This window comes from Pyrgilauda ruficollis, unplaced genomic scaffold (genome assembly GCF_017590135.1).
Source record: "Pyrgilauda ruficollis isolate IOZ18807 unplaced genomic scaffold, ASM1759013v1 scaffold34, whole genome shotgun sequence".
NCBI classification, from domain to species: Eukaryota; Metazoa; Chordata; class Aves; order Passeriformes; family Passeridae; genus Pyrgilauda; species Pyrgilauda ruficollis.
The window spans coordinates 4,749,307-4,771,084 of NW_024524822.1; the positions used below are offsets into that span (position 1 = coordinate 4,749,307).

General features: G+C 40.6%; 1 protein-coding gene across 2 annotated transcripts in view; it reads right to left on the bottom strand.

The window, feature by feature from the left end:
• CDK5RAP2 (CDK5 regulatory subunit associated protein 2) overlaps window positions 1-21,778 on the bottom strand; it is a 70,170-nt gene that overhangs the window by 15,944 nt on the left and 32,448 nt on the right. Inside the window, exons 19-29 of one of the 2 annotated variants that reach the window (XM_041475062.1) lie at window positions 19,140-19,235; window positions 18,510-18,557; window positions 17,741-17,925; window positions 15,192-15,654; window positions 11,866-12,121; window positions 10,385-10,501; window positions 7,663-8,260; window positions 5,529-5,761; window positions 3,331-3,379; window positions 2,398-2,582; window positions 1,094-1,219 (exon numbers count right to left, since the gene is read on the bottom strand). In XM_041475062.1, coding sequence (XP_041330996.1) covers window positions 1,094-1,219; window positions 2,398-2,582; window positions 3,331-3,379; window positions 5,529-5,761; window positions 7,663-8,260; window positions 10,385-10,501; window positions 11,866-12,121; window positions 15,192-15,654; window positions 17,741-17,925; window positions 18,510-18,557; window positions 19,140-19,235 — 2,356 coding nt within the window. The remainder of the gene's footprint in view (window positions 1-1,093; window positions 1,220-2,397; window positions 2,583-3,330; window positions 3,380-5,528; window positions 5,762-7,662; window positions 8,261-10,384; window positions 10,502-11,865; window positions 12,122-15,191; window positions 15,655-17,740; window positions 17,926-18,509; window positions 18,558-19,139; window positions 19,236-21,778) is intronic. The other variant, XM_041475061.1, reaches the window with a different exon arrangement.

Below are 21,778 nucleotides of genomic sequence, written 5' to 3' on the forward strand. Positions count from 1 at the left end.
CAGGTGCTCCCAGCCCTGTCCAGCCTGGCCTTGGGCACTGCCAGGGATCCAGGGGCAGCCACAGCTGCTCTGGGCACCCTGTGCCAGGGCCCCATCACCCTCACAGGGAACAATTCCTTCCTGATATCCCATCTTAACCTGCCCTACTTCAGCTTAAGGCCATTCCCACATGCCCTTGGGAATCCTCTCAGCTTCACTTCAGGATTTCTTTTTACACCAAAAGTCAAAGAAAGCTCATCTACCAGGAAAAAGGATCCTCGCTCCTAGCAAGAGAGCATGTGCATATCTGATAGCATGAAAGAGATCTTTGATACAGAGAGAAACAAGAACTGAAAGAACACAGTGACAAAAAGGAGCTGTTCTAACAGGTAGCTGCTTTTTTTCTTTACTTTTCCAAATTTCTCCTGCACGCATTGGTAGATGTGCTAAGGCAAGAAGAAGACAGATGGAAAGCTTAAGACAGTTTATAAAGAAAATATACTTTCACTGCATTAATGGATGCCCTTGCCAGAATCTTTATGAAGCTGTAAAAGAGTTGGAAGTGTTTCAGTGTGGTTATTTCACGAGCCCAGAATGCCTTTCCAGCAGTGTAAATACTTCACGAATGAAATGGATGCTTTTTATCCACCTTTTCATCACTGTAAATTATCCCTGAAAGCAAACTGCCATGTGCTGGTTGCCTCCATTTAAACAACAACAGAAATGGATCATGGGGATGATGTAAAACATAATGAATCTAATGTCAATACCAGTGGAACTGAGGAAAAGGAAAGTGTGTCTGTATTTATTACCTGCTTCCAGTCTGAGTAATATTGCATATTAATCAATTTTCCTATGGGGGAAAAGGTGGGAAGGAGAGTGAAGCAAAGTGTAGAAAAATACAGGGATGGGGTGCTTCAAAAGGTATTCCAAAAGCACCTTTAGTAAAGGCTGGCTACTTGTGAAAAGTTTTAAATCCACCTCATAGCTTGGCTTTCAGAGATGCTGAACACCAGAACAGAGAACAGTAGCTCCAAACCTTTCCAGTGGCATTTGATCCCTCAGGCTCCCAGCAGGAAAGATGGATTCAGTTTCTCATTAAATGAATTCTTACCTTGATCTAGTTCCTTGTCTGTTACTTGTCTCTCAAGCTGCTTCCTCAGTCTCTCATTAGTTTTTATGGAGTATTCTAAACGCTGTCTCAGGATTCTAATTTCTTGTAGATGTTCCATTAATAACTCTAAATAAAGCAAGAAACCACTTCTTATTTAGAGCAGATGATTGTATTCTTTTACACTATGTACTCTTGTCAAATCTAATGGGTGTTAATTCTAGAAGATGACACAGAGCTGTTAAAAATGGCAGATATTGAATATCTGACTCCACAACACTCTTTTCCTATACAGTGCTCAAACCATGCATTCAGTGACAACTCCTACTCTACATTCTAACTTAAAGGCTTTAAGGCTTGAACTTTTTAACTTTAACTTTAACTTTTATTTTTTTAACTCTAAGGCTCTTCAGATTTCTTCTTCCTACAAAAGTGGAATAGATAACAGTTTTATCTAGTTAAACATTCCCTGTACTGAGGAAAGAATCCAAAGGTCTGCAATGCAGCTCCACATTCTGGCTCGACACACCACCAGCACACATTTTTCCTTACAACAATAGGAAGCTCCCAGAGCAACTCAGAGAGAAATTTGACTTTGACTTACACAATGCACTCCACAATAAAGAAATCTGCTGTATCAAGTTTCATTACTGTACCTTTTCCTTCTTGTTTTGCTACTCTACAATTTTTCTTCCACTGGCTGCAAGTTTCATCCTTCCTCCGGAGCTGATCTGTTCCACCTGTCAGTGTGTGATGTGTCAGTTTATCCATGTCACACACTCCTGGTTTACTCTGCAATATTTCTCCCTGAACAGGATGTGCCAGCTCAGCTATTAAATTTTCATTGCTGCCGATAAAGTACTGCAAGCATCGCTTGTGTTTAGTGGAACTATCCAGGTCAAACATGACACCACTTATTAATTATGCAGCACTTAACAATTCTCAAGGAAACACAACACTGGCTTCTAGAAAATTGGAAAAATCTCTCCTTTTCCATATAATAATCTCTTGACAATTGTCTATTTTCACCTTATAACTTGTCTGTTTAAAGAGTGTCTGGAGCAGTGTAAAAGCTGGTAGCTTAAAAAAACAAGGACACAAACTAACACACTTTATGCTGCCTCAAACAGGGTAATTCAGATGGCTGCCATCTCTGTGTGCCTTATCACTGAAACTGCAATGATTATGCAAGGAACTGGAAAGCTGAGGCAGACAAACATTCTTCATTATTTCTTAATTAGTTCCCTTGTGTGTTATTTATCAGCTTTTCCCAATATCCAGCAAATCTTCCATGGGAAAAACATCACCTGGAGGAAACTTGCTTGGCAGAAGTGGCAGTGTGCTGTGCTGGCCTTCCAGGTCATGCCTGTGCTCAGGTGAGCCAAGAGGAGACTTCTCTGACAAATCAAAATCAGACGAGCTGTGAAGAGCAGATGGCACAGGAGACTCATCCTGCAGATGCTGGTACATGGTGGCATTCTTCTCATTATTCCTTTTGTGGCAAATAAAATGGTTTAAAATGTAAAAGTTATTCTATGATTTTGGAAGGTGAACAGAGGATGCCAAATTTACACTAATTTACAGGTAAATTTATGCAACAGGGCATGAAAAACCACTGCACATCAGAGGTTGTATCAAGACTGAAATTCAGAGCTGACTGAAGTCAGCAGGAACAAACACTGGCCCTCCAGCCTACTTTGTATTTTGCAGCACCAGGCTGTCACCTTTGTGTTCAGGGGACCTCAGGCTGCCTTGAACAGGGAGCTGAGGATTTCTGTAGCACAGAAGAATCCCAGGCTGGCAGAAAACCAACAAACACAGCACAACAACACCTGCTCTCTTCACCTTCAGCATCAAGGTGCTGTGACAATGAACTTCAGCATTGGAGTGACCCTGAGCCAGCCCCAAGGGCATGGGGACACACAGGGAGGGGCTGTCCCCCCTGGCACCTGCAGCAGGATAATGTCTCAGCATGCACCACAGTGGATTGTGGACATGGTTATTTTTTTGTTCATGAAAAGAACAATCCTGGTGGCACAGTGTTTCTCTTTCAGTATTTCACCTGCTTGGTGAGAAATGGGGGAAAAAGCCTTAATCTGTTTTCAATGGGTGTTCTATTAACAAAATAGATATTAATAAGCAAAGCCCTGCCAAACAGCTAAACATGCTATAAAACATGGAGTTTCCTTATCAACCTATGAACAACCATATTTTTGCTAAATATTCAGTTGCACTCTTACCTTTGAGCTAATTCATAAAGTATAGTGACTTCTGTACCTATTGATTCTCCTGCAAAGCAGAAACAGCTGATTAAAAACACATACTGAGAATTACAATTTTTCCCCTCCACTGAGAACTACAGTTTTCTCCCCTCCATCTTACTCTGTTTAAATACAGAGTAGTAAATTAAAGAGAAATTAGAGGAGTCAACAGATACTAGCACACTATGTATTAGTGTCAAATGCTGTATATGAGCAAAACCATTTATAGCCCAGCAACAAAGCAATAGCTTTGCTCTGGAACTCCCCAAAAAATTATCAGGGACCATAGGTGTCAGATTTTACAGCCTTGGTTTTTTAATTAGCATACCTATTTGAAATAATTGTGCTACATGGCAAAAGGATTACAGGCACATGTTTTTACTTCTTCAATAACATTTATATAAAAACAATTCCATTGCACTTGGATTTTTTGTGCTTGTTTTGGAGTCAGGCTAACCAGTCATCCTTAATGAAGGAGCACACACAGGACTTTTTTCTGCAACATTTTCTGTGGAATTGTGTGTGAGCACAGGCACAATTCAGTGCAAGAGATCTGGACCCAGACACTAATTTGAATAAAGAAATAAGAGCTTGGTGGTGTCACCTTGGCTCCCCCTATTTTAATTTTTTTGTGCAATTAAGCAAAAGTGGCAGGGAAGAGTTGCACAGCTGAAATTTCAGGGGAATGAACTGAAGGTCAGGATGGAAATGCAGAGACAGACAGCTGCTCATGCTTCTTCTTTACAGTCAATTCTTAGTACACTGGATGTTCTTTACAACCCTACAAACATCATTTTGCTTTAATGTGTGATTCAATGCAGCACCATTGTATTAGATATATTGAATTGTCTCAGTTGTCAGTGACTTTTCATAGTATATAGGATACCATCTGTTGGTTTAAAGGCATTTAATGTTTATTCACTACAGTCTTCTCATTTGCAATGCAAGGAATCTCTGTAGCCACCGAAATCGTTGAACACACTCAATCTTTTATTACCCTGCTATGACACAAGGCTGTAATACCTTTCTCTCACACACAGCTGCTTTATATGAGCAATCAAAACTGCAACATCCTGCCACGAGCTGCAGTGAAAGGCAGAACACAGATCAGGCTGTGGCTGGCCCCAAATGGAGCTGAGCAAAGGCAGCTCCAGAGCCAGCTCCAGGAGGATGGGAGGGTCAGGTCCCCATCTCGGGCACCTCAAGGGTTTTGCTCCTGCAGCTGACATCTGTGAAGGATTGCTGGCTGTTTGGGTCAGCAAGAGCAGCCCTTGTGACTCCAGGAAAAGGTCTTGCTTGCTGTTCCTCCCAACAGCATCCCTTTTCCATCACTTTCCTGCTAACTTTCTCCAAACTACAGACTGAAGGCAGTATGCAGGTTATACTCTTCCTTCAAGTGCCAAATGTCAATTGTGATGCTCATTTTCCATAACATGGTTGTATTTTAGCTCTCTTATGAAAGGCAGTGTACATTTCTCCACCAGCCAGACTAGCAGACAGCAAGATGCAGGTCCTTTAGGATAATCATGGAATAATTTAGGTTGGAAAGGACATCTTAGATCATTGAGTTCAACTCTTACCCCAGCACTGCCAGGCCCAGCACTAACTCATGTCCCCAGGTGTCTTCAATAGTCAGCTGGGCTGTTCCCTGAAACAGGAAACCCTGAAGCTATGTGTAACAAAACTTCCATATAACCACTATTTTTTTTTTGACAGTTAAAATATGCTTGTGTTGAGATGACCCCAAATAGCAGGTGTCAATAAAGAGTACAGCTACAAAAGTAAAACCAGTCAAGGAGCAATGGCCACAAAGTTAAAACACAAGAAGTTCCACCTCAACATGAGGAAGAACTTCTTTACATTGAGGGTGGAACAGGTGCCCAGGGATGGTGTGGAGTCTCCTTCTCTGCAGATATTCCACACCCACCGGGACATGTTCCTGTGGCATCGGCTCCAGGTGACCCTGGATCATCTCCAGAGCTCCCTTCCAATTCTGTGATTCTTTGTGATTCTTGCTGGATCATAAAAATCTTACCTTCCATCACAGTCCTCCCCATAAACCATCCTAAAGCAACCAACAGCAAGGAAGGTTTCCTTTCACCAACAAGCAAATAAAATCCTTCCCGTTTTGAGGGTGTTCATCTATCTGACAAGAAGCACAAACTATTGCTGCTCACCGTAGAGGAATTTCATTTCCAGTTTCTCAAACAGCAGCACACTTTGGTTCAGCTGCTCACGGAAGTCTTCAGCAACATCATAATCAACATCACTGGCCTGGAGCAGCTGCTCAAAGGCCTTCAGCAGGCTGGTGAGGTGCTCGTGGTAGGTGGCACAGCCACAGCGGATCTCCTTGATTTGCTGGCATTGGAAGGACAGCTCCCGAACTTGTGAATGAACCAACGAATCATATCTGAGAAAATGAAATTAGCTGTAAAGCCTGCTGGCCGTAAATGACATTTAAATATAAATAAAAAGGGAATTAAGCTTATATTCCTAAACTATAATTTTATGTGGCTCAATTTGGTTTTAAAATGCTTTTAACAGCCACAATGAGAGATGTATTGTCTCTGCCTGTTGACTTTGGTATTTAGAGATGATTCTCCTTCACTTAACTGCATCATTTATAAAATGGGCCAAAACTAATGGGATGACTTGATGGCCTGCTTGGAAAGAACATGGATGGCAGCAGAGGTGCCAAATTAAACTAAATAAGAGTGATGCATGTAAATTGTTTCCAAGAATACACATATTTTTCCTGACTGGTTGGGGTTTTTTTTTTGTTTGGTCTTCTGTGGTTAACTCCCTGAGGAAGCAGACAACTGTCCCCTCTCTGAAACTTTATTTCCTGCCAAAACAGTTACTGGACTTTCTGAACTGCTAGTTTCACCCAGTCTGAAAATTCTCCACATCTCTGCATGTGCATTGCAAGAAACAATGACAACCATGTGGTGCCCAAATTCCTGTACTCCACAAGCCAGGATATAAATTTCAACTCAGATAACTGAATTTATTCATTGAATTTACACTTGCAAATGTAGGCATCCCCTTTGTACTGTCACTGTCTGTACCAAAGGTAGAATTCTCTCTCCAGAATCATCCATTAGTAGGGAAAAAAGGAGAGATTATGTTAAAAGATGCAGGGAATCAAACAAAATCTATGGTGATGTGGGTTGTTACAGCATTTTTACTGTCCTTTGTATAGGAAGAGATGCATAACTCATTTTGGGGTCTGTCATTTGTGACTCATGACATTGTCCTAGGCAGTGGCCATAAAAACCTCACAGTGATCCACAGGGTCTCATCCCTTCATTTACAGCTAGATCTTTCCTTGTAAAATGGATGAGGTATATTTTCAAGGTATATTTCTATGGACTCTGTAACACCACGGTATTTTACAAGAGTGAGCCTCAGACACACACACAATAGTCCATGCTGGTGGTTGTTCACTGTCTCCAAATATTTCCACTCAAGCATTTGGAAGACAGGCACAAGGCTGAATGCCTTTCCTTGTTACAATTTCTAGTATTCCACAGGCCCTCAGGACAATAACAATATTTAAAAGGGAGAAAAGGAGGGTGGATGTTAAAAAAGGCTCACTCTTATGATCATCTATTGTATGTTTGCAATTTGTACATATGCAGCCAAAATGCTGCCCCAAGTCTCATACAAAATCCAAGACTGATATTTTCAGTCTCCCATAAATGATTTTCCAGCTTATGAGCTTATGCTATAAAATTTCATTCATTAATTCTATATTTATCTCCTCTCACATCCTTCACAGGAAGGCATTACAGCCCTCAACTGCAAAATAAATTGGAACTAGAGCGTGAACATCTTATGTTTACACATCAAGTCTGGGCACTCAAACAGAAGGGCCAGCACCAATCTGCCAGCCCACTGCCCACAAAAACATTTCTGTCTTAAATGGGGTGTTCCATTTCCCTACACTTGGCACCTGAAAATATCCTGAGTGATGCAGTCTGTGGTGCTCTGATGACAGAGCTGAGCCTGTCTCACAGGTAACCTGAGCTCTGAGCTGGCTCCAGAGAGGATCTCTCACAGCAAAGAGAGTTGTGGGCCTGAGGTGTGGGAGAGACAGATGTGTCTGGCAGAGATGATGGCACAAATTTATCAGTTCTGTACTTAGGGGTCTTTTAACAAAACATTTCAGTTCCTTTATGCTAATGTTAGTGAAATTTAGCCTTTACTGTAACAACACTTGTGAATAAAATTATCCTCATCTCACCTTGCTGTGCTATTTGGTATTGCTGTTTACCAAAGGGAACCTCAAAGAGCAGCAGTTTTACTCACTTGGATGGTGATGTTGCTCTCAGACTGCTCTGGAGAGGATACATCTCATCAAGATGCACATTCACAACTTGCTCTTTGTCAACTTCTGCCTCATTGACCAACAGCAGCTCCTTAAGGTTTGGTGCTGCCCACGTATCAGGTGCTTGCACAGACTCAGAATCCCTGGTTTTGGTGTGGATCTCATAATCCAGCTGAGGGACACCAGAGGATGTCTGGACTCCTTCCATGGCTGTACCTTGCACTTGTGTGACAAACCCTTCCACAGGCAGGCCTGCATCCCTCACCACTCCATTGGAAACACCACTGAACAAGAGCTGGTCAGAGCCCTGCAGCTGCAGCAGGAACATTTTGTACTTTTCAAGCTCAGACTGCATATTCTTAACTCTTTGTTTCAATTCTTCTATATCCTCTGTGGCTCCAGAGCCCTGGAGTGCATCAGTTCTTGCTCCACTCCCTTGGGGAGCATGCAGGCACTTGGAGTCTGAACGTGCAGGGGCTGAGTCAACATCCTCGTGTCCCATGGGATAAAACTCTTCATCCACCTCTTTGAATGAACTCTGGATATTCCCATTGCTAATGCTATGATGATTTTGCATTTCTGGAAAACAGGAGGCTCGTGTGTGAATATTAGTATTTCTTTACCTGACATTCTGTTCTTAACAACGCTGGAATTAATTATTTCAGTTCTATAAGAGCAGAATCAAAATGTAGGTAATTACAAGCTATATATCATTAGTTTGGGACTTCTGACCTCTCTCTGTGATTTGCCATTAATTCAATTTGCATGTCAAGTATTCCAAATCCTTTATTACCTTTCAAATAAACAATACTCAAAATACAACCAACTTTTCTTCCCAAATGCCTGAAAATTCCTTTTGCCATATGCTCTCCTGAATCAGGTACTGATTTAAGCCCAGACCTTTCCAGCCACAAAAATGATAACCTCAAACATGAGGCAAAGGAGACTCTGACTTCACACGGTTCCTCCTAAATCTTCTAATTAAATATTCTTCTTCTCCCCACTTCAACAATCTATATAAAATCAACTGGAGCATAAAGTCAGTGGAATTTTAAAAAGACTATCAACAAAACAGTCAGATTTGAAAACGAGGCTATAATAACTTCTTTTTAAAAGGTGTTCTAAACAAACCCCACTAAAGTCTTTGGTATTAAAGGGTTTACATTTGATATGAACATAACATCCCTCAGCTGACTTTGCCATCCCTAAGTCATGCAATGGCCTCAGATTCAGCCCAATAAAAGCCATATATTCCTACAGATGATCCATGTTTAGAGTTCTGTGCATGTTGAGGGAGGTAGGTGTAAGTAGCCAGCAAAATTATTGTTTTCTAGTTACCAGTAAATTAAATTTTCCCCTTCTATTAGTTCTGAAAAAGATCACTTTGAATTAGAACTTCCCTTTTGGGAGCCAGTTCATTGATCTTTCAGACAGGTTGCAATACTTTCAGATTGGTTTCCATGGAGAATTTGAATGTCCAGGTTCAAAGCTGTAAATCACTACAAAAACTCAGGGGGAGCAGCTCTGTGTGAAAGCCCACGACCAAGACCAGAAGAATAAAAATAAATATTACCTAAGAGCTGGAATAAAATGAAGCTGTGATTCTGGGACATCAACATTGCCCAGAGAAGCTGTGGCTGCCTCATCCCTGGAATGTTCAAGGCCAGGCTGGGCTTGGAGCAGCCTGGGGTAGTGGAGGTGTCCCTGCCCATGGCAGGGGTGGAAGGGGATGAGCTTTAAGGTCCCTCCAACCCAAACCATTTTCTGATTTGACATCAGAGGATGTTCTCTGCACTCATTTTGTGCGGCACTCCAAAGGAAGCGGTTCCAGGAAAGTGCCTGGGTATGAATTCTGGAGGACACAAGAAGGGAATGCAGCACTGCATTCAGTAACTGCTGCTGCAGGAACACAGATGGCAAAAATCCCCAACACCAGGTGAAGTAAACTCTGAAACCCTGATCCCATGCATCCTTCCAGATAACAAAGAGAGAAAATAAAACCAGATCCTAACAAAGATATTCCACGTCAGAGCACGGGGTATGGGTTTTAATGCAAGAGTGCCCTTTAATTAAAAAGGAGAACTAATGAGCTCCCTGTGCACATGTGTCCACGTCCCACAGGACCCTGCACACCAAAGGACTGCAGAATTGGCCATATCCTCTGCACTCTCCAGTGTTATCCAGGTTACTCCAGCCCTCCCAAGAAAGACTAATGGATGATGCACAAACATGGAACACACAGCACTAAGCCTATTTACATTTTCATTAAATGATTCCATTAGGTTTCAGCCTACTTGAATGCCTTCAAATAATTCAGATAAGCAAAATTCTATCATGCAGTTGCTTCATTCCAATAGCTCAGAACTAGATGGAGAAGCAGTAACAAACATTTAATTCAGAGAGGAGTTCAGAAGTGAGGTCATTAGCAACAGAGATCAGAGTCAGGCATACAACTCATTATTTTTACTGGAAACCAGACTCATAAATCCCTGTGGTCCTTCTGAAAGCACAACCCTGAAAGACCAACTTGGATTCTTGGAGCAATTAATCCATAGCAGCTAAGAAAACCAGATTTAAAATCCACAAATAACAGCAAGGGAGATGATTACCTGAAGCAATTTACAATTTTGTAGAACTCAGAAGAAACTGAAGTTTTTTAATTTCCTTTTTTTTTTTTAATTCTGTACCATATAAATGCTCTACCTTGATAGTTTTGCTGATTTTTGTCCTTCACATTTTCATTCTTGTCCTCTGTACCTGGATTAACATCTTGGAACTCCACCTGGGTCTCAGTATTATCCAGTTTGAGCAATGAGACAACTGGAGAACAGTGAAGAAAGATAAAAGAGAAATCAGTAAGAGACTGAAAAAAATTAAGTGGGGATAGTATTAAAAAAAATCTAAACCAAAACCAACCAACCAAATCAATAAACAAAATCAAAAAAATAAAAAAATCCCACACCTCATAAACACAAACCTGGTTCTCTGACAGTTTGGAACAGGAAAATCTTTACTGATAATATGAGTATCTTTAAATACTGGAACTAATTCTAAGGGTAACCACTCAGAATTCATTGCGAAGGCTCCTACTAACAAATGAAGACAAACATTTGTAGGTTCCCTTTGTAATGGAACAGTAAATCAATCTCTAGTGCATTTTTAAATGTTTTATGTTCAGCTTAGAAAAAAGGCTTAGAAGTTTCTCCAAAGTGAGCATTGATCACAAACCAATCTGCTGCAATCACTGCAGCAAGTCTCAGAATCAGCAAATGTGCAGCACCACTGTTACCCACGGGAAAAACCAGAGTGGAAAGGAAACCACAGGACTGCAGCTTCTGATTCTTTCAGGATCTGATTCAAAGCCCTGCCCTTCAGGATTCTCCACGGGTTTTGCACCTACCAGAATTAATTGCTCCAGCCCCATCAGCCAAAGTATTTATAACAAATTGTACCATATCTGTGCCTTGCCAAACAATGTTATTTTTAACAACACTCTCTGCAGCCTCTGGGTCTGACAGTAGCCCACCCACCACTTGTCTGAGTCTTATTTTTATATTTACTCTCCCTTACCTATCCTTCACACCACTACTCAGTTTTAAATCTAACTGCTAAGTGCATTTTTATTTTTCTACCACCCCAAATCTTTATCTAATACCCATTGCTCTGTCTTACAATTTGTCATACTTTGCTGATCCCAGTACTTTGTCAACAACTGAGTTTAAATTAACCCAGCCACAGTGGGAACAGACACAGCTGACTTGACTGATCAGTGGAATATTGGAAAAGTTTAATTATCCAGCATAATCAAAATCAGGATTTTTATATTCTCTTGTCTCCATTACAGGCAGTTTTCATTAAGTTTGGCATCTTATTAAAGGAATTTTTTATTTGCCCAAACAGTGATATATGTGTGCCCATGTAAGCACCCTGTGACATGCCATTTATTACAGACCTTACACGTGTACACAGCACTTTTTGTCCCACAAAAAGCTGGTGTACATCATAGTGGCAAACAGAAAAAAAGATGTTTTTTCAAGGTCTACACATGTTTGTCTACTCAATAAACTTGTAAGATTAAGCAGTATTGTAGTATATAAAGATGATCTGCATTTACTTTCTGCTGCAAGAGAAGCTGCCACTACTCCAGGCAGGACCACGAGTCACCAGATTTGGTCTTTATTTACCTCTCCCTGATGTGTTTCCCTGTGCAGGCTCCTCTGGAAGGTTTTCATCTCCAGACTCATGCAATAACTCTCCATTAGGCTGTGCCTGAAATGGTTTGGTTTGTATTTCACAGGCTCTCAGACCTTCAGGAGGTGCCCTGGAAGGATGCTGTGTTTCTGGAGCTGATTTCTGCAGCAAAGGGACATTTCCTAATGCTCTGCAGGGCCTTACAAGCACAGGCAGCCGTGATTTCTTGGGCAAGGAAGCAGAGCCAGCCTGAAAAAGGCATGGAAGAAAATGGGCAGTTAGTGACTCATATGTAACAGTCAAGTGTAGGAAGTATGAGCAAACAGTCCAGGAAAAATAAAAATTCTCCTGTAAAATCAGGCAGCTGTCACATTAGTTTTGAAAATAAAATTGCAATACCCTTGGCTACATGAGAAATAAACATTCACAGAGGCAAAATACCCATTTCACTGGTACAATTTTCTGTAAGTCCCAGCTGCTCATGCATCTTTAACTTTCCAGCTCCTGAAGCAGGACAGCAAATCCAGCAGTGCCTACCAAAGGCTTTTAACCACCAGGTGTAACAATTAGCTCTGGATTTGTGGCTGCCTTAGGAAAATAGTTTCTCACCCAAACTGACCTCTCTAAGTGCTACTTTATATCATTTGTATCATAAATGTATGCCAGCCCAGCAACTTCTTCCCTTAAAACCTTTTTTTTTCTTTTTTAAATTTGAGGATCCTCCTCATTTTTCAACAATGCTTACAAAATTTCAAACAAAATTTCAACAAAAGCTTATTTTCCCTTCTTCCTTTAGTCCCACCCAACATGTCCTACTTCCAGCTTTGAGAAAATCAGCATAACTTTGCATCAGCCACAGAGAAATCCTTTATGAACAAAACCAGTTTCTTCACCCATTCACTCTATAAATTGCTTCTGAAGGATTCCCATTTCCTGCTGTAACAGACATTCCCTCACTGGAGTTGGGGGAAGCTGCATTTCCTAAGTCACTACATTTTTGCCTCTCACCTTTGGAAGACTCTGCATAAAATAAATGTTCCTTGTTTAAACCACACAGCATAAACCAGTGCTTTCTCCAAAAAGATAAAAGCATGCCATGTGTTGATGAGAGTTATGGAATTGTGTGTAATAATAATAAAAACCAATAATGGCATGTTCAGATAGATTTAGTTTATAATTTTGCTGTTCATTTGCTCCACCAGTGCTGTTAAGTCCCCTAATTTCTTTCACCACCCAATGTATTCTGAAATACCTTTCCACATTCACTTCTCAGCAATTACAGTCTTTACACAATTTAAAATCATAAAAAGCAAGTTCCATTTTCCAAATGCCATCCTCAATTCCTTTTGTACATATATGAGAACTGTATCCTTCACAGGCTGCAAAATAAATCCAGAACTTCCAGCTAACTAAACTGCTTTAATAACACCAAACCATTTCCAGCTGTCTCAGGGCTGTGGCACAGACACATTTGTCACCCAGATTACCCAAAGGCCACTTCAGCTGGCTACATCAAATTATTTATAAAAGCCATTCCAAACCTAAAGATACAGTGCATTAGTCCAAACAAGAAAGCTTTTAAAGCAACTCATTCAAGGGCTACATTGAGGGTGCCACTGATTAAACCAGAGAGGAATCTGGAAATGGTGAATAAGAACAGTAAACTGAAACTCAGGGAAAACAGGAGCTTGAAAAACAAAAGAAAACTGCAGAAAGAAGCAGAAAATCGTGGAATGGTTTGGGTTGGAAGGAACCTTAAACCTCATCTCATTCCACCCCCTGCCATGGCAGGGACACCTCCCACTGTCTCAGGCTGCTCCAAGCCCTGTCCAGCCTGGCCTTGGACATTCCAGGGAGCCAGGGCCAGCCACAGCTGCTCTGGGCACCTATGCCAGGGCCTCACCACCTTCACAGGGAAGTATTTTTTCCTAATATCCCATCTTCAATATCTTGCCCCCCTTCATCTTCAGGCCATTGCCCCTTGTTCTGTCACTTCATGCCCAGGACAAAGCCTTATCAACATCCCTTCATTTACAAGCCCCTTCCTTCAGAAAAATGAACCCAACAGGAACAAGCCAGAATAAAAATTAACCACTCCTAGTTGCTACCTCTCAGAAATCTCTTGATCACTAAAGTTATGGAAACCATTCTTTGCAGAAGGTGCTACAACATTCCCTGTTAGCAGTGCACAAAATCAAAAGCAACGCTCCCCTTTGTCTGCTCCACAGAAGCAAAGATCTTCAAAGAGTTTTCAACTTCACTTCTATCACTGCTGCTGAAACAATACACAGAACTCTTTAGCAGACACTGTTTTCCCACCTCTTTGTTTGGGATCACAGTCTGCCTGCAGACAGAAGCTTCAAAACTCACCTGGCCCAAGCACACCCTGCCTGCACTCCCAGAACAGACTTGTGCACCCAAGTCCCAGACAAACACAACAAACTTCCCCCATGCCACAGGGCACTCCTGGCCACACTTCTCAGGGAGCAAGACACAATGACAGGATGTTAAAAAAAGCCTAAAGTTAAGATCTGAGTTTGTGGAAGTGTCCCACTATGGAGGGGCTTGACAGCTGGCCTGCAAGCAAAGCGGAGTTAATAGAAGAAATAACAATTGATGATTTTCGGGTGTATCCATAGCAAGGAAGAAGACAAGGCCGTCAGCATGGAAACAGATTAGAAAAGATACATGAACATTTTTGTTCATTTCTGAAGCTAGGTTACGTGCATAAGTAGATGTGTATACGTGCCTTATTAAATTTCTGTAAAACTTCTGCCAATTATATTGACGTTAATTGCGTTGCACCAATGAATGTAATAAGTTATTGTGATGTAGTTAATGACTTAAGATCATGCTCTGTTAAGGGTATATAAGCTGAATAGAAACTTTTTTCTTCTTGGACCCTGATCAGGTGTGTGTATGTCACGTCCAGCCTAACAGCACAGCCTGCTCCCAGATGTGATGCAAATCTGGAATTTTCTAGAACACTTTTGCCATTTTAGACTTCATCAGCTCCAAATGCTCTAGTTGTGTACATTATGAACAAGAAACACAGACTCTCTTTTTCCAAAAGCTGTAATATTTACGAGTGTGTGGTCCCAGGGAGGATTGAAATTCAATTAATTAACGTTCTAAAGCACGCTGAAGTAGGAGATGAAAAGCTCTGAACATTAAGAACAATTATCTAAAATATATTTGGCTTACATCTCTTTTCCTAACATTAAAAATCATACAAAAGCAAGATTTAATATTAGAAATGAAATATATTTTTCCCTTTTATACATCTATTCCCTAAGTACAAAAAAGAGAATAAACTTACTTCATTTGTTCTAGTAAAAGAAAGCCTTTCATGCTGTTCACCCTTCTTATACACATTTTCTTGCTGATGTTCTGCTTCTGCATTTAATCTTGAATATTTTGACTTTTCTTCTGAGGCTCCTTTTTTGCCTTCATGTTTGAATCTCATGACATTACTCTCTAAAGTCATTGTTTGCATAGCTGCATCTTTCAATTCCACTTTCAACAACTGACTCGCCTTATTAATCTGTGGCACTGCATCTGGATAAAGCTTCTCTTCCCCATCAAAAGTTGATTTCAATTCTACTCGCTGCTTTAAGAATTTAGTGACCTGCTTGAAATGTTTGAGTTGAGCTCTTAGTTGAATAATCATTTGCCTAAGATCTTTTTCATCCTTTTTCTCTATATCTTCACTTGAACATTCTTCCTCTGTCGTGTTCAGATGATCTAACAGTTCATTTACAATTTTCATTTGTTCTTGTCTGCTACACTCAGGAAAGAGGAGAGAAAAGACATGAATTTAGATTTTTATTTAAGCAAACAAAAACACCTTCCAAGAAACCCTTCTGCTGTGTTGTGACATATCTGAAATTCCCAGGAGGTTCTGTTTTTACTCACTAATGAATTACTCACTTAACAGAGTTTTTGGATCCTTTTCACAAGATGAATTATATCATAAATTGCCTCATCATGGCTTTTCTTCTATTTCACACAGAAATATAAGAAATATGAATGGATTCTCAAAAAAGTTTACTCTCTACCTTAAAAGTTAATTTATACCAACACCACACCAGACTCTAGATCATGCAATCATAGTTTAGCCCAAGCTGGAAAGAACCCACAAGGACCATCAAAGTGCAACTTCTGGCCCTGATGTTGATTTTTTGCATAAATCTACTCCTCCATGAATTTCTAATGGAGCAGGGAAGATGAAAAGTGAGTAATCAGCCAAAAAGCCTACAAAACCAGCTCATTACAGACACCAAACTGCCCTGTGGATAACTAGCAGCTCATGGACAGCAATGTTTTAAGAGAAACTGAAGCCAAATAAGAGACATTTAAAGCAGAAGCAAGCTCTGAAATTCTAGAGACAATTTCATGTGTCCAATAGAGAGCTGTTTGTGTCATTAAACATATAAACCAGAGTTTTAAACAACTGCATTTGTATCATTTAGCATTTGAAATGGTAGAAGCTAACTAGGCTTTTTATGGCTTCCTCTGGCACCTAATGACATTAGTGAGAATTCAGCTATGCAAAGCACAGGCTCATCACCCATCAGCCTGGTCATTTATACTTGAACACAGGAAAAATTACACACTAGAGTGGTAAAGATGACAGTGCTAGAATTACTCATTAGCCAACTTTTAAGTAAAGATAACAAATAAACAATGTTTTCTCTTCATTTCTAAGGGAGTACTATCTCCTCATTCACCACTAACTACTCCTGTGACAACTAAGACAATTTATGCCTGTTGGGAGAGTTTTAAATAGTAATGTGAAAATACAGAATTGCCTGAGTGAAGCCAAGTGCAGCATGGTGAACATAGAAACCAGGGTTTGACTTGTGTAACTCCACTGGAGATTCTGCTCCCAGCACTGACAGGCACTGCAAAAGTCACAGAATTCTGCACAGAGTCAGTCCAGGGACCAGGAAAGCAACTAGAGAAGGAAAAGGAGCTACAGAACAAGGAAAGGAATATGAGAATGATCTACAGCAAAGCTGTAACTCAGTGCTCAACCAGGAGATTAAGTGGTGTGAGCATGAAACTGGGGTAAATCAGTCAGGGTGTGTGGTTTTCCTTGCTTGGCATTGTCCAGTTCCTAAGGAAATAAGCATTTCAGCTGGGAATTTATCAAATTCCAGTGTAACACACGCACACACACACTTGAATTCCACTGGTGCCAGTATGGCTTGTATAGATTTAGGTCCACAAGTGTTTTCTCCTACACGAAAAGTGACCCAAGAAGTGAGAACACAGCTCAGCCAGTCCTACATATGGTGAAATAACCCATTAGTCAAGTGCAGGACAGGGCCCCAGCTCCCTAAACTGAGAGCAGCAAAGCCCTGTCCAGCCAGCCCAGGTGTGCAGCACCATCCATTCAAAATTATCGTGTAAAAAGTCACTCTAACTCCAGTTCCTCCATCCTTAGATCCTTTTACATACTGTTTTTACAGCAGTAAAGTGCTGTCCCTTCCACCACACCATTTTCACTGACCTGTGCTCTCTGATATTTTGGTTTTTCAAGAAAAATAGCAGCTACTGTCAACTAAGCTCTTTGACTCTGTTAGGCCCCACCCTGAAAGCAATCAGTCCCTGCAGTAAAGCTCTCTGGATCAGTAACTTTGCAGAGTTTCTTCCTAGCAATGGGGTTTTTTTTAAGGATTTCTACTGATAGTGTATTTCCTAATTACTTAATTGCATGATAGACTAAAATGGCTCTGAAGGTGCCTTGCCAATCTCTCAGGTAAATTAGACAGTGCCATTATCTAAATTCACTTTAGCAAAATTACCTTATTCTCTTCTCAAATAGAAATACTGTCAAAAGCAGTGCATATCCCTCATACTCACGTAGATTCCAGCACAGATGTTCTATTTTCTCTTAGAAGAGATGTGAGCAAGTTCTCTTCTGTTTCATGTTCACTCATTCCTGTTCTCAAGTGTTTGTCAGTTGTATCATGCTCAAATTGAGGCTTAATTGGACTCCTATAATGTCTGTCTTTGCAGAAACTCTCTGAATAGCCTGATGGAGTTATCTGTTAAAAAATTGCAAACATTGTCTTATTACACAGGTATGTAATGTTCTATTAAATTCAGGGCTGTAATCTTTCTGTAATCAGGTTCTGTAATTCCTGATGCTCTTTATCTACATTAAGAAGCACCCACAGACATTTTGCTGACTATTTATTAATAGAAAAACTAATTAACATCTATTTCATATGATTAATTCATAGGGATCAGTTGTTTAGTAAGGAGTAGGAAGATTTCCCTGAAGGTCTTTATCTAACAAGAGGTATGAAACTTCTGAAATGTGCCTGCAGACTGCAGCTAACAATTTTATTAGCTCAGCTTTGAATCACTTATATTTACAGTACAGATTCTGTCCTGGGATCTCCAGATTCAAGCCCTGACAGCTGGGACAGAACAAAACTTGGAAGCGTTTACAAGCTGCCAACTTTCTGTATAAAACACCATGGACTGTGGGATCTCCACAATCATTCAAACCCCAATTAAACAATCAAAATCTGCAGCAATGACACGAGAGTTCAATCTGGGCCCATCTGGGTACAATTCCCAACAGCAACAAGAGCCAAAAGAGTTTTTACAATACATCACTTACCTGTTTATCCACCTCACAAGGAAAATCCAAAGATACTTGAAGGCATACCTGGTAAACAGAGAAACACAGAAATTACAGATTTCATAAAGCAAAATATCACCCTTCTTCAACATTACAAACCAGTTTGCAACCTGAGTTATTTTATGATTCCATGATGCTTTATCTCACATTGATTGGATTGAGAGGCCAGCAGGTTCCTGTTTGTATGAAAATACAGTTTACCATTTACCAAGCTATCAAGCATTTCAACCCTAAAGAAGGATCTACAGGACTTTGGCCTCAACCACAGCAAGTGAATCTCACACAATTTGTACTCCAGGCCTGACTGCAATGGAGGCAGGAGATCAACCTGTGTGGATGTAAAGAAACACAATTTCAAGGGACTCTGTCACCCCCACTCAGGGTGACTATGAGTACTCAAACAGAAAACAATGAAAGCAATCTTGAATGCAAAACCAGCCCAGAAACACAGGAAAAAGCTTCCAGAAGATCTTCAGGATAACAATTAGTTGAAAGCAAAATCAGAAACCAAGAAAAAGTATGTTCTATGCAGAAGACTTTACGTTCTAAGAAAATGAAGGCATTTTAAAGGCACGCAGAGAAGAGAGCACTGTCCCATAATGCTCCTACCTGACTGACCCTCTCACAAAACTGACTGTTCTGCACCTTCTTGTCATTGTCACCATCTTCAGGCTGCATCACAGGCTTCTCTGTTGTTTCAAGACACTACACAAAGTATGGAATGATGTGAAAATGTAGCACAAAAAAAATACTGTGATATGAAACGTGCATAAATAAGTCAGTGATATGTCTTAAAAGAAAAATAAAAAAGCCTGTAATACAAAGTAACAAACACTGAATTAGATTCCTTCAACAAGATCAAAGAAAATTAATATAAACCCCAGGAATTACTCATATCAAATAAAGAGAAACTTTATCTTATACATTCCTTCATTTTTATTTTTAACCCTTCCTCCTCAGAATTTATAGAACATATAAAAACCATTTAACCTCTCATGGCAAAGGAGCTCTGTATCCTCAGTCGTGTCCCCATTCTGCCTATTTTATTTTCCAATTTCCAGAATTTATTTTTATTTGCTACACAATTTAGGCTCTTCTCCAGCATTCAAGAAATAGATGCTTTTAGAACTAAGCACATGTGGCTTGCTGTACACTAGAAAGATTTACTGTGCCACTGAAGGTTACAATCTGCTGTGTCTATGCCTACATTTGCCCATTTGCAGCAAATGGTGCCAAATCATCTTTTACTCTCTGTTTCCCACAGAACCAAACTCATCTCATTGCCTGAGCAAAGAGGAGGAGGAGGACTCAGCTTTTTTAGGAGCAGCACCCATGTCCCTGACATCAGCATCCCTGAGAGCAGAAGCAGAACCCCTTTGGTTTGCTGCATGCTGTTGAGCACTTCCAGAGATACAGAGGCTGCTCTGGGCACCCTGTGCCAGGGCCTGCCCACCCTCCCAGGGAAGAATTGCTCCTAATATCTCACCCAAACCTGCACTCCTTCATCTTAAGGCCATTCCCTGTGTCCTGTCCCTCCATCCCTTGTCCCCAGTCCCTCTCCAGCTCTCCTGGAGCCCCTTCAGGCCCTGCAAGGGCTCTGAGCTCTCCCTGGAGCCTTCTCCTCTCCAGGTGAGCACCCCCAGGTGTCCCAGCCTGACTCCAGCCTTTGGAGCATCTCTGTGGCTCCTCTGGAAACTCTAATTATGCCCAGTCCATGGATGGGACACAGCCCTGACACAGAGGATCCCAACCCTGGGACAGAGCTAGTTCTGCTTCCTCAGAACACTGGGAATTGAGTGGATGTGTGTGGTTTGATTTTGATTTTTTAACTGAGTATGCATTGAATGTATGCAAATATAAATATATATATAGATAAAAAATATACATATATATGTACAAAATTAATGAGAAAAGCCCTTTTATCTCCCAAGCCCTTGCAGTATAAGCAAGTCTAATGGTTTTAGGTATGAATTTTAAAAGGCAGAAACTGATGGTGCAGAGTATTAATATATTTGCCTTTTACAGCTAGAATTCTAGATGGAAAACTGACTTCCAAGTCATGTTTGAGTTACCTTGGTATTTTCACTCAGACTTGCTTTTGTAGGACAACACAGAGTAAAGACAATTTGAAAGCTGGTGAAAGACACAGAGGGGGTTAGGGTAGATAACAAGAGCATGCATTACAAAAAAAATTTTTGTTGTAATCATGGGATGCCAAAAGTCCAATAATGTCAACTATTATTTTTTAAAAGAAACCTATTTAGGTTGAATCTTCCATGTGGAGGTTCAGCACAAACCCTAAATTTGTGTATAAAAAATAAACTTATTAGCACATATAACTTATCCATGTAATGCAACTACCTTTTATGGGTCAACATTATTTAGTATCTGCTTTTCCCAGGCTAGTATTTGGTTTAATAAGTGACGATTCATTAATGAAATTACTGCATAAAACCAACAGGTTGTAAATACACTGTGACAATAAATCACTGCAGGCTGAGCCTGATCTTATGGTCCTGTCTGAGAGGCTGACACGTCCTGGACTCAAGGAATATGACCTCACATGCAACAAAATATTAAAAGAAAATAAGTGTCTTTAGGCCAGAAAGATAAGTCTACCAAAAATAAGCTGCCTGTTTTCAGTACTTCCGTGGAGACTGAAAACCAGGAGAATGTTTTTCCTAAATGAAGCACTGATGTGCTGGGTTTGCAAAGCTCCCCAGAGCCCTGAAGGCTGAAACCACTGAGGCTGCTCCTCTCTGAGAAGGCAGATGTTCAGAGGACAGCACAAAAACAACCTTTTCCTCTCCTCCTTCTCCCTCCAGCACGAACAGGAAGGCAAGGAGCAGAGGACAAGGGCTGTCAGAGCCTGCAGAGGCACCGACGTGCACATTCCTCTGATTTGTGCTTTTGGGAAGGAAAAGCTGGATGGGAGTATTTTAAGAACCTGAGGAAGATTCCATATGCAAATTCCTCTTATAACACAGATGTCAGTGTCACCCCAGCACTACCTGCCAACAAATTCTATCTCAAAAAACACCAAAACAAATGTAAGGGGTTTTTGAGAGTGGTTGTTAATATGCAAAATACTTTGCTGTCACACCCACAACCCAATATCCATTTATTGCCACACATGATAAAAAGATAGCTTTTGAACTAAAAACTTTTAACTAAAGATCCTTTCATTTTTGAGCTCCACAGTACTACAGTCATTCTGGCACTGATTAAAATCCATATTTAACTTTCCT